At 42.5% G+C, this 13,490-nt stretch overlaps 1 protein-coding gene across 16 annotated transcripts in view; it reads left to right on the top strand.

Moving 5' to 3' along the window:
* RASAL2 (RAS protein activator like 2) overlaps positions 1–13,490 on the top strand; it is a 416,913-nt gene that overhangs the window by 366,944 nt on the left and 36,479 nt on the right. For 13 of the 16 annotated variants that reach the window (XM_051856990.3, XM_051856991.3, XM_089336816.1 and 10 more), the window contains 4 exons: positions 5,316–5,469; positions 8,655–8,753; positions 9,308–9,862; positions 12,856–13,000. In XM_051856990.3, coding sequence (XP_051712950.2) covers positions 5,316–5,469; positions 8,655–8,753; positions 9,308–9,862; positions 12,856–13,000 — 953 coding nt within the window. Of the gene's footprint in view, positions 1–402; positions 601–642; positions 859–5,315; positions 5,470–8,654; positions 8,754–9,307; positions 9,863–12,855; positions 13,001–13,490 lie in introns of those variants that run through there. The other 3 variants (XM_089336818.1, XM_089336819.1, XM_089336820.1) reach the window with 3 other exon arrangements.

A 13,490-nucleotide genomic window follows, 5' to 3' on the forward strand; every position in this document is an offset into this window, starting at 1 on the left:
CATATGGTATAGATTCTGTAATAAAATCGCTCCCTAGTGACTGTCATATTGGAGGAAAGTTGAATTTGCTGCCCCCCCAAACATGTTTTATTATTACAATCTAATCTTCCTTCTGTGTCTACCTTCATTGCATCTATCTGTGCATCAGGATACTTCAAAAAGTTCATGGCAAATGAAATTAAAGATGGTTGGTTTGGCTGCAAAAGATTTTGAAATCCACATGTAGTTTTTTCATTATCTGAATTTTCTGTGAAGCTCTGAAGACCCTTCATAGACATGAAGGGCTTTTCTTTAACCAAAAGAAACTTACGTCTTACTTCCATTTCCCATGGACTTTTTGGGAGTACCTCATACCTGCACCAGAGTAGATGAGGGTATCATTTTTGTCTGTGATGATAGAATTCCTTACCCTGAGTTTGTTGGTGTAAAATGGAAGTCAGGTTGACAATTAGCTTTCTTTATCCTTAGCAGCTGGCCTCATTAGAGCATCCTGTCTGGAGGCTGACGGCGGGAAGGAAGATCTGCAGGGTGTGTTTCCATGAATAGCTTTTCAGTGCGAGTGGTTGTGTGCTGTGTATTTTTGAACTAATGTAAAAGCCAGTGAGTAAATATAAGCGGGGGGGGGGGGGGCACATTATCTGAGGCGGGTAAACCAGCACAGTAGTGCCGGCAGGATCCTCAGATCCTCGGGGGAGGACGCGTTTTTAGCACAGGAGTAGAACTCTGGTTCTTCTGTAATCCAGGGAGGGAAACCTTTACAGTTAGAATGCAGGAAAGGAACTGTGCTTTCAAACAGAAAATGTGGATTGATATTTTCACAACGTACTCGACTGGAAAACAGTAAAATCTTGGGAGCAGGTAAAGCTACATTTTTCCTAAAGTGAGATCTCAGAAGCAATTTAAAAAAAAAAAGACAAATTAGATGTTATGTAAACTTGGGATACTGAATTTTGTTCATTAATACGTGGGAAGCTTTCAGTCAAAGTGAACACCCTAGGAATGCACACTGGGTGTCCTACCACAGCCACTGGCTGAGCTGTCTCTTTAAGAATTCAGTGAGGCCATCTAGGAAGCATAACTGCCAAGCCAAGCAGAAACTCACCTGCACGAAAGTCCGGGATTTTGTGTGGCAATAAGCATTTTTAATTAAAAGTTTCCCAGTTCCTAAATTTGGATCTGAATCTGCAAACATATGGCAGATTGAGCTAGCACATCTAGGCATCATTGACGCTATGGGGAAATGTGGCTTTAAAAAAAAAATTGGATGGTTAAGCTGAGAAATTCCAGCTGTGCTTTTCTTGAAATTGCGCTAATCAGAGTTCTTTTACTTTTCTCTTTTTTCCTGCCTTCCTTGGTGTCTGCTGTTGTGGTTGCTGGTTCCCCACCCCCAGCCCTCCCTGTTTCTCTTGCAAGACTGATTCCAGATAGGGATAAGGGTCAAAGGGAGATAATACTCCTGGGCTGTGCTGAGTAGCTGAAAGCCTCTCCTGCCTTGTAGTTTATCTCTTAAATAGGTCAGAAGCAGCGGGTATTCTTCAACCACGAGGCAATTAGATTGTTAACCCTTACCTCTCAGCTAGCTAGGTCTTGAAGTTTACTCAGATACGCAGATTGTCTGCTGACCTTGAAACAAAAAAATGTAAAGAATATGGTGTTCTTCATTCGAAGTAAAATTGCCAATGGGAAGCAATTTCCCAGTGGAATCAAGAGGTAGTGGCAGAGGGCAGGCACTGTGGCATAGCTGATAAAGCCGGCCTGCAACGCTGCCATCCATATGGGCCCAGGGCTGCTCCACTTCTGATCCAGATCCCTGCCAATGCACCTGGGAAAGCAATGGAAGATGGCCCAGGCGCTTGGGCTCTTGCACCCACATGGGAGGCCTGGAAAAAGCTCCTGGCTCCTGGCTTCAGTCTGGTGCGGCGCTGACCATTGCAGCCATCTAGGGAGTGAACCAGTAGATGGATACCTCTCTCTCTGTCTCTGTAATTCTGCCTTTCAAATAAATAAATAAATCTTTAAAAAGAAGGAGGGAGGTAGGGAGGGAGAGAGTCATATTGGAGCCTTGAGTCACTTGGGAGTGATTGGGAATGTGTCCAGTCTCAAGTGATTCACAATGTCCACTTGAGAGGCAGAGTTAGGTTCCTTGATGAAGGCCATTTTCAGATTGAACCGGGAAAAGTTGTTTTAAAATCGTTACCCTCTCAACAAATCCACATTCTTCTTTCCATTAGAGGAGTAGACTGATGGCCACAGAGAGCTGCTAAAACTCTGTAGTTAGTGTATCTCAGAAAAATCAATTCCTATGAAGATACAAGAGCAGATGAACCTGCTCTAGAGGGAACTTGGGGCGACTAATGCTTGTATGTCGAAATATTCATACAGATGTGCCTCCCCCATTACCCAGCCATTTGATCTTCCTGTTTACTGTGATCTTGCTTCTCTGGGAATTACTTCTGCCTTCTCAGAGACGCTGTCTTCCCGGTATAGGAGGACTCGCTTACTTACTCAGTAGTGATGTTGAGCGGGCTGTGCCTTTCTTCTTCAGTTCGTGTAGAACATACATGCAAGTGCTGGACAACTGGCAGGTCTGCATTACGTATTCGTAATTGACTTTCAGTAGCTAGAATAGTATGAGGTTGTAATTCCAGAGAGCTTGGTTGTGCTCTCCATTTATGGCTGCACGGGGGAGTTAGACCTGAGTATCAGAGTGAAATTTGTTCAGCATTGGAAATGCAGTGAAAAAATTACTTCATCCAACTTTTTCTAAGAGAAAAAAAAAATCGGTAACCCAAGTAAGTTCATGTAAAATAATACCCAGAAGCATTAAACTAGGGTGAGCAGTGCAAAGGAAACAGAACCCATGTGAGAAGAAACTAGTACAACAAGAGGGGATGTGGAAGTAGGAATCATGTATGAAGCAAGCTGAAGCTGGCCTCTGGCGGGGTTTTTCGTAGGAGATTCTCCACACCCAGAGCTGCCTCCGTTTCCTTTCTGTAGCCTTTGACTGCAGACTTGTTACTGGAAACCGGTGGGGTCCTCCCCATTCGTCCCGCTCAGTCCTGCAGGGGTCACCTTTGCCACCTGGCAGAGGGTGCTCCCTGGGCCCTGGCGTCTCCCTGCTGCCTTCCAGCTCTAATCTCCTTACAGGTGTAGCACCATGGCAACAGGCCGAGCCTAGAGCCTAGAGCCGGGAACCTTGTTTGTGTCACCTGAGGGCTAAGGCAGGCTGAAGGGGGAGGAGGACCGTTCCCTCTCCTGCAGCCTGCGGATCAAGATGACTTCTCGTGCTGTGTGTGTTTGTGTTCTGCTTCTGTGGAAGACTTGCGATAACGCCTGGAAAGCATTCATCCAAAGATGTCATCACTAACGGCAGGCAACAGCGAAACTGCCTTCCATTGGTTGCCGTCTTCTAAACAGAGTTGTTTTCCGAGATGTAGCTCAGAAAGGGGCTCGCTGCACCGGCACGTGGGGCACCACCATGATTTGGGGTTGCACTGCCAAGTGGCTGTACAGTTGCTTCATGTAGGTAGACATTTATTTTGCTTGAAATAAAATTAATTTCTGTTTTAAAAAATGGTCCTAGAGAATTTAAAAAATAAAAGTGGGCCTGTTGTCATCCCTCCTTCTGTTTTAAATATAGCTTGATCTTTCCTGTTGAGGACTCAGCCCAGAGTGTGAGCGCGCTCTCCCCTCAGCAACTCCTTGGTGTGGTGGGGGGAGGGGAGGGGGGGGACTAGATTTGTTGTATTTATGAAAATGCCAGTGTCCCATCGCCTCACCTAAGCTTCCTGTGCATTGTGTTGGGAAAGGTTTATGATAATAAGGTTAAGATAAAAAAGTATTTTAGCTGTAGGTTATAGTTATTTGTGCTTGATATGCTGTAATGGTGATATGCAACGTGCCATTGTCTGATCCAGTAAAACAAAGGGAAATAAATGGGAGCTGTTGTATTTTTATGACAAGACGTTAGGTAGCGTTTTCCCTTTTGTGCATACTTTATATCATTAGCGGGAAATATAAATATTGCTCTTCTTACTTTCCAAGTAAATGAATATCACGACACACATCTTTTCAGCCTAACCTTGAAATGGCAGTTGATTGTGTGTGTCTTGTGGGGGGGTGCATAAAGAATGGACTCAAATCCTTACTGCTTAAGATGTTTTTTATTTGATGGAGTTTGAGTAAACAATGTTAGAGTGGAGACAGAAGGGCTGTGGCAGCCTGGAGTGCTAGTTTCCTATGTCTTATTACTTTGTAATTTAACTAAAAGCTACTCTGGCATTAAGTATTTCCGTTCCTTTTAGTGTTAACATGGTTATTTCAGGGAAATGAATGAGGCTGCTTATTTAATGTGATTTACAAAAACAAATGTCTTTACACGGGCATTTCTCTTTATCCTTATTACTAAGTACTTCTACTTGAAATATGTAATTAACTCTCGTATTTCAGTCAATAAACACTGTAATTATTGCCTAAAACTGCATGGTCATCCAGTTCTAGAGTCAAGAATATTGTGCTGCACAATGTTTGAGTCCATTAATTGTTTCAAGAGGAAGGCAGGTGAACTCGTGGCTCCTGTAGTGACAGGAGTCGTGATTCTGAGCATTCTTTTTAAAACAACTAGGAAACCAAATCAGCCGGGATGCCCCAACAGTGCTAACAAAGACCTGTTGTTCTCCCTGAGAGTTTGGCATTATTTTTTCTTGGTGGGAGGGTTCCTGGAGGCATTCTACTCTTTATTCATATTTATACAGTAAAGCACAGATAAAAGTAAAACTGTTGAGAACCTGTATTGAGATGGAAATTAGGCCTTTTGAAAGGCAGGATCTGGTTTGAAAAAGTTTGCCTTTGACTCTGTATGTGTGTATGTTTATTCTGCCAAGACAGAAAGAAACAAAATGAGGATTCAGCCACTACTATTTTGTCAGTGATAGAACAGGATAAAGCTGTAGTGTGACAATACGTTTGCATAAAAGAGTATATAAGCTAACCTTGAGCAGTACATATTTTTCCCTTTTCAATGATCAGAATGAGAATAAAAACAATGTCTGTGGTAGAGCCTTCAGTTCCCTTGAGACTGGTAAAATTATGGTATGTTTCTATACTTGATTGAAAAAAGATGTATGTGCGTGCACTCACATTTATATGTATTGTGTACACAGACACTTGTATAATTTATTTGTGCCATATGAATGTGATTACTCTTATTATAGATCAATGATTAATTTCTTCCTCCTTTAGACATTTGTGCATCTGACCTTCTTTTCCTTGTTAGCCAAGCCTACTGCATCTTAACTGTCTTTCTCTACTTATAGGTCTCGTGGGCTGCCCAAACTGAAAGAGTCCCGTTCCCATGAATCCTTGCTGAGCCCGTGCAGTGCAGTAGAATGTCTGGATCTTGGTAGAGGGGAGCCTGTATCAGTGAAACCTCTCCATAGTAGCATCCTCGGACAAGACTTCTGCTTTGAGGTAAGAAAAAAAAAGGGGGAGAAAAAGTGTAAGAAGAAGAGTAATTAATTGACAAGATTTTTCTATCTAGTAATTTTGTGGTTTCATTACTGTGGTATAGATTATTTGATTATCTTACCTGGTTTTTACTTGATGAAAATTACCTATCTAAAGGGAAAACCTTGGAAATCTATTAACCTAATTATACTTGTAATTAAAATGATTAATTATACCATCTCACTTCTTTTGGTCTTATCTGCTTTCAGGAAAAAAAAAAAATTGGATACTAGGCCGGCGCCGCGGCTCAATAGGCTAATCCTCCACCTAGCGGTGCCGGCACACCGGGTTCTAGTCCCAGTCGCGGCACCGGATTCTGTCCCGGTTGCCCCTCTTCCAGGCCAGCTCTCTGCTGTGGCCAGGGAGTGCAGTGGAGGATGGCCCAAGTGCTTGGGCCCTGCACCCCATGGGAGACCAGGAGAAGCATCTGGTTCCTGCCTTCAGATCAGCGCGGTGCACCGGCTGCAGCGCGCCGGCCATGGCGGCCATTGAAGGGTGAACCAACGGCAACAGAAGACCTTTCTCTCTGTCTCTCTCTCTCACTGTCCACTCTGCCCGTAAAAAAAAAAAAAAAAAAAAAAGGAAAAAATAAACAAGACATCATCAAAATTTAAAAAAAAAAATTGGATACCTAGTACATTCATTCCCAGCAGAGATCACAAGACTGACAGTAACTTATTAAATTACTATATTAGTTTTTTAGTATTGATCAGGGTGTCACCCACTGTGTTATTATTTTTTTTCCTGAAATCCTGAATTCCCGATTTTAATTTGTTTTATGAATGGAAGATGACCCAAATCAAAGTTTATCTAACTTCAGTATGAGCACTTAGAGATCTGGAACCAGGTGTTATTCATTTTTGTAATCTCTTTGCGTCTGCATCACACGTGCCTATTTCTTGAGTGAACAAATTGCCCATTGCCACAAAATCATGACTGTCACTTTTTTATTAAGATTTTATTTATTTATTTGAGAGAGACAGTGAGAGGGAGAGACAGAGAGAAAGTCCTCCTTCCGCTGGACCATTCCCCAAATGGTCGCAGCAGCCAGAGCTGGGCCTCTCTGAAGCCAGGCACTTCCTCTGGGTCTCCCTTGTGGGTACACGGGCCCAAGCCCTTGAGCCATCTTTCACTGCTTTCCCAGGCTACAGCAGAGAGCTGGATCAGTAGAGGAGCAGCCAGGACTAGAACCAGTGCCCATATGGGATGCTGGCGCCACAAGTGGAGGGTTAACCTACTGCCCCACAGCACCGGTCCCATGACTATCACTTTTATAAGAATTTCTTCCTCCCCAATTAAATGTATACAATTAATTATTTACAAATTACATTCTAAAATTATGTATAATTTTACTGCATATAATTATTAGAGTTAGGATTGGATTAATTAACAAGACCTTATTAAGTGGCTAGTAATGAGTTCATTGCCAAATGTTGCTGAAGCTGAAGGATGTTTGGTCTTTACTCTTAGGACCAGTGCTATCCAGTAGAAATATAATGCTTGGCATGTAGGCAATTTTTTTAAAGATTTATTTATTTGTTTTTTTGGAAGTCGGAGTTACACAGAGAGAGAAGGAAAGGCAGAGAGAGAGAGAAAGAGAGAGAGAGGTCTTCCATCTGCTGGTTCACTCCCCAGTTGGCTGCAGTGGGTGGGGCTGCGCGGATCCGAAGCCAGGAGTTTCTTCCGGGTCTCCCACATGGGTGCAGGGGCCCCAGGACTTGGGCCATCTTCTACTGCTTTCCCAGGCCATAGCAGAGAGTTGGATCGGAGGAGGAGCAGCCGGGGTCAGCGCCAAGGCTCACTAGGCTAATCCTCCACCTGCGGCGCTGGCACCCCGGGTTCTAGTCCCGGTGGGGCGCCGGATTCTGTCCCGGTTGCTCCTCTTCCAGTCCAGCTCTCTGCTGTGGCCAGGGAGTGCAGTGGAGGATGGCCCAGGTGCTTGGGCCCTGCACCCCATGGGAGACCAGGAGAAGCACCTGGCTCCTGGCTTTGGATCGGAGCAGCGCCAGTCCTAGCAGCCATTTGGGGGGTGACCCAATGGAAGGAAGACCTTTCTCTCTGTCTCTCTCTCTCACTGTCCACTCTGCCTGTCAAAAAAAAAAAAAAAAAAAAAAAATTGGAGCAGCCAGGACCAGAACCAGCGCCCATATGGGATGCTGGTGCCGTAGGCGGTGGTTTTATCCACTATGCCATAGCACTGGCCCCCGTGTATGCAATTTTAAGTTTTGTTTTTTAATTTAACTACTGTCATTTCAATGTGTAATATAAAAATTAGCAATGAGATATTTTACATTCTTTTTGTACTGAATCTCCAAACTCTGATATGCATGTTATACATTACAGCAAAGCACATATCAACTTGGACTTCCCACATTACAAATACTCACTAGCCTCTTAAACTGCTATGTTGCACAGAGCATATAATCAGGCCCTACTAGGTTATGGCCTGAGATTGAGCTAATATGTGAGCGAACACCAGCAAGTTACACAAGTCATGTATTGCTGTTCTTTTTCATAAAAATCACTTGAAGTTTTCCTTATTTGTGGGACTTAGTTTCATAGGCTATATATCAAGCCCAGTGTTAGATGCTAGGCATTTAGATAACGTGTTTCATTTTAAAAGGGCACTGGTAACAGTGGTCAGGCTAACCTAATAAATGATTGGCATTTAAAGAGACTGATTGCCTAGTGGAGAAGAAATGGGTTCTAAAGACAGCAATTCAATACTGGTAACTCTTCAGTGTTATTTTGTACCCTTGAATAATGCTAGAATAAAAGCAGAAATCTGATAAGCTATTTCAGAAACTCTTCCTCTTTTAGTTATTTTTTATTAACTCACACAGAATCAAGCATGTTCATTTGCAGGTAATTTAAGAGGTGGCCTGAAAGGTTTGTAACTGATTTTCCTGAACCATAGGCCAGTTTTAGGTTCCTCAGCTGATTTCTAAATGGCCTTTGTTCTCATCTTGGATGCTACCTAGACAACAAAGCAGAAGTCAGATGTAGATCTAGAAATAGATAGCAGAAACCTCGCCAGTATCACTTAGTTTCATGAAATATAATTGGATTCATAGCATGTCCTAAGCTAAAAAGATAGAGCCCTCAAATCTCATGTTTCCTTTTCCGTATCTCTAAACTTTTTGTTGAAGGTTACCTACTTAAGTGGAAGTAAATGCTTCAGCTGTAACTCTGCTTCAGAGAGAGATAAGTGGATGGAAAACCTTCGCAGGACAGTTCAACCAAATAAGGTAGGAGTGGCTTTGGGGGTCCAAAAAATGTATCACTTTGGAAGCAGTAAATCAATGGAAGGTATATGTAGTAAGAGTACTTGAATTGTTATAGCACTTTACAGTTAAAGCACAATGCCTGTTGTGCCCTTTTATATCAAAAATAACCTTGCAGGTGTTACTACCATAGTTTTACAAGTGTGGGTTAAAGATTCAGCAGAGTCCTGTGCCTGCCCGAGTCGCAAGTTAGTACTTGACGGAAATGGACTGGAACCCAGTTTCTCAGCTACTTGCCGCTTTTTTTTTCTGCAGAGCTCAGTCTCATTGCCCCTCGGCTAGCTCTATGAGAACTTACCTTTACAAGCTATTTTTTTTTAACTCAAGTAAAACAGAGTACATATGGTTCTCTAAGACTGAAGCATTCTTGTTTAGAGCTTGCTATTATTCTAAATGATGAGATAGCTATTCCTTTGATTATGTACAGTAGAGTTCATAATCCACATCACCCATTCTAAGAGGAAGCTGTTCTTTTTGGGGCATCATCTCTCAAATTCAGCTTTATTTTCTCTTTAAAGGACAACTGCAGACGAGCTGAAAATGTTCTCCGTTTATGGATCATTGAAGCCAAGGACCTTGCCCCTAAAAAGAAATATTTCTGTGAACTGTGCCTTGATGATACCCTCTTTGCTCGTACAACCAGCAAGACCAAAGCAGACAATATTTTTTGGGGCGAACATTTTGAATTCTACAGCCTTCCACCTCTTCATAGCATCACGGTTCACATTTACAAGGATGTGGAAAAAAAGAAAAAAAAGGACAAGAATAATTATGTAGGGCTAGTGAACATCCCCACTGCCAGTGTGACTGGTCGCCAATTTGTAGAAAAGTGGTATCCAGTGAGTACGCCTACGCCCAACAAAGGAAAGACCGGAGGGCCTTCTATTCGGATTAAATCGCGTTTCCAAACCATCACCATTCTGCCTATGGAGCAATACAAAGAATTTGCAGAATTTGTCACCAGCAACTACACCATGCTGTGCTCTGTCCTTGAGCCAGTAATTAGCGTGAGGAATAAAGAGGAGCTGGCTTGTGCCTTAGTGCACATTCTCCAGAGCACGGGCAGAGCCAAGGTAGGTGGACGGGGCTACGTTACCCAGAGCTCTCCCACCACCTTCTATCAGGAAAGCAGAAGGCGGGTGCTGTGCAGGTCCAGTCAGTGTGCTTCACTGTTGGTCAGGCAAAGGGGAAAAAGATTTGGGAAGAAAAATACATGGAGTTACGATACAGAAAACTTGGGCATTATAAAACTAAAGAAAGTAGGGGAACCGACGCATATTTGTCTAAAGTGCATTTGCATGAAAGGTAGTGGCCACAGTCAGCTCTTCGTTGTCTGGTGAAGTAAGTGATAGGATTGATGTGGGAGCCCAACAGTAAGTTTAGGCTTCAGGATTTATGTGATAACCCAACAGTAAGTTTAGGGTTCATTATTGTGAGCACTATAGTATTATATAATGGTTTTCTTCCTCACTTTGTATTTTTTTAAAGATTCATTTATTTACTTGAAAGAGTTACACAGAGAGAGAAGGAGAGGCAGAGAGAGAGAAAGAGAGAGAGAGAGAGGTCTTCCATCCACTGGTTCACTCTCTATATGGCCGCAGTGGCCAGAGCTACGCCGATCCAAAGCCAGGAGCTTCTTCTGGGTCTCCCATGTGAGTGCAGGGGCCCAAGCACTTGAGCCATCTTCTACTGCTTTCCCAGGCCATAGCAGAGAGCTGGATCGGAAGTGGAGCAGCCAGGTCTCGAACTAGCACCCATAGGGGATGCCGGCACTGCAGGCAGTGACTTCACCCACTTTGCCATAGCACTGGCCCCAATTCCTCATTATATTTTAAGATTAACTGATAACCATATCCCATATGCTCAGAAGGCAGTATTCAAGAGGCATGGTTGGGATTAGCAACATTCCTTACAGGATTAAATTCTAAATTTGGGATTTTAAAAACCAGAAGATATTAAACAATTGGTAGAGGTTTCATGATAGCCTTTTCTCTTTTTTTCCTGGATAAAAGTGAAAGTTCAAAAAGGTAGGCAAAGAAGAAGTATTCTGACTGTAGGTAGAACAACAACCCAGCTGATAGACTCATTGACCTACGAGGCATAGTCACCTGACTTGACTGGTCATGATAAGTTTATATTTTAGCTCTAGAGAGGTTCACAGCTAGAATAATTTATTTCAAACCAAATAATAAAATAAAGTGCTATTAAGATTTCTAGATATAAATCAGAATGCATCAATATGTTCAATAATGAGTCCCTTATCTGCCTTCTTTTGATTATGATTTTTGTGCTTAATTTACTTTTAATAGTTGTAAGCTTTCTGTCATTATGAAAGCTTAAGAGTTTGGGTTGAGATATCCTTGAAATTTTGAGTTCCATCTTTGAAATTGTATGAATATATTCTTCTTTTCAGTTGTTCAAGGTTCAGGATATATATGTTTTCTTTTAAAGTCACTGATTTGTATTCTATTTATATGTAATAAACTATATTCATTGGCAGTGGAAAAGTTCAGCGAGTTTGGCAGATTTTCACCCACTGAAACCACCACCTGACTGAGATACAGAATGTTATCCAAACTCCCAAAAGTTTCCTCTGCCTCTCAGCAGAAGTTTTTTCTTTTTTTTTTTTTTTAAGATTTATTTATTTGAAAGTCAGAGTTACACAGAGAGAGGAGAGGTGGAGAGAGAGGTCGTCCATCCAATGGTTCACTCCCCAGATGGCCACAACAGCCAGAGTTACGCCGATCCAAAGCCAGGAGTGAGGAGCTTCTTCTGGGTCTCCCACATGGGTGCAGAGGCCCAAGGATTTGGGCCATCCTCTACTGCTTTCCCAGGCCACAGCAGAGAGCTGTGGAAGAGGAGTAGCCAGGACTAGAACTGGTGCCCATATGGGATGCCAGCGCTTCAGGCCAGGACGTTAACCTGCTGAACCACAGTGCCGGCTCCTCAGCAGAAGTTTTAATAGTGATTCTTAAGTCCACACAACTCTGTTGAGCTGCCCAAAAGTGAATCTCATGAATATTTATAATGTTTAATTTTATATAAAAGAAAATCAACATATTCCATCTGTTTTTAGTTTTTGAGCCCTTGAAATACCCAGTAAGTATACTGGTAACATTCAAAATATCTGATAGTATCACCTTTCAAACTGAACAACCAAAAGCACTGCATTTTACACCAAGTTTTCTAAAAGTGTTGAGGAACAAAGCAGCTGTTTCTTCAAGGCTTTCTCTTTCTTTGTATCTTCCTTTTCCATGGAGAGATGCATAAGCAATAGTAGCCTAGAAAATGAGTTCAAATGACAAGAGCAAGAAATTTCACATTAATACCATGGGCCAACTTGTAAACTGTAATATATTGAACACCTAACATATGCCAAAAACGGATAGCTGGTAGCAGTGTGACAGTGGACAAAATAGGCACTCCCCTTGGCCTTATGAGGCTTGCAGATTTCTGAGGAAAATCTGTATTAGTCAGCTAATTCATGAAGTAGCTTCTCCAGTAACAATTCTAGTGAGGCACACAAGATAAGGGTGTGGAACAAAGGTCCTGATGGCGGGTTTGGGGACAGTGTTGGAGGAAATGGTGTGTGAACTAAGACCCAAGGAGCCCAGGAATTCGCTCCCTGACAGTGGGGGCAGAAGCAAGGGTGGGAGTGGAGCAGAACTGAGAACAGCATTTGCCAGGCAGCGTTCTGCTGAATAGAGGACATTGTATGTAGAAGGGCGGTGGTGTGTGCATTAAAGGACCGAACAAGAAGGCCCCTGAGGCTGGAGCAGAATGGCACAAGACGAGGCTGGAGAGACAGAAAAGATAGAAACTTTTTGTAGACTGCATTCAGAATTCTGGTCTTTATCAAAAGTGCAATGAAAAATCTTGGAAGGAATTTGAAACATAGGGGGAGTGACCCCTAAAATCTAATCCTGACCGCCTTTTTTCTGTCAAATCAATCTGTAGCTTTAGTTTTACAGCAGCACTTACAGGGGCGTCTGGTGTTTCATCAGTCTCTTCTAATGTGTATTATTTATTCCATTGCTCTCGGCCTGACTGAACATTATTCCACCAGGATTTTCTGACCGACTTGGTGATGTCTGAGGTGGATCGTTGTGGCGAGCATGATGTCTTAATCTTCAGAGAGAACACCATTGCCACCAAATCCATTGAGGAATACCTCAAGTTGGTGGGACAGCAATATCTTCATGATGCATTGGGTATGGAAAAGAAAAACATTTATTCGCTCTTCTTTCCCATTTTGACTCTTGTTTCACCCTCATGAGAAAGACAAGCCAAGGCCAAATTCCAGCTCTCTAGAATATTCAAGTGTGAGTTTCAGCTGCAAGAAGTCTCGGGATTGGTTTCTTACAGTATGTATGGAAATAGAAGGCCTACCAGTATACACCTAAGTCCCTGATTCTGGAACTAATAATAATGGTAATTGGTGTCACTACTAGACCTGAGCTGAGCTATTTCCCCTGAAGAATTGGCTATTTACATCCTGATATAAACATACAAGTGTACTTCAAAAGGCTTGTGGAAAGATGGAGTAAAAAGCTAAGTTGATTTTGGTGTAAAAAAAAAAAACTTTTGAAATTGATGTCTAGTTTTCTTCATAATACATTTTCCATGAGACCCCTCATATGCATGGATTTTAAATTTTTGGCCCGGCCGGCGCCGCGGCTCACTAGGCTAATCCTCCGCCTT

This window comes from Oryctolagus cuniculus, chromosome 7 (assembly GCF_051225735.1).
Source record: "Oryctolagus cuniculus isolate XC-2025 breed Fujian yellow rabbit chromosome 7, ASM5122573v1, whole genome shotgun sequence".
Lineage (NCBI taxonomy): Eukaryota > Metazoa > Chordata > Mammalia > Lagomorpha > Leporidae > Oryctolagus > Oryctolagus cuniculus.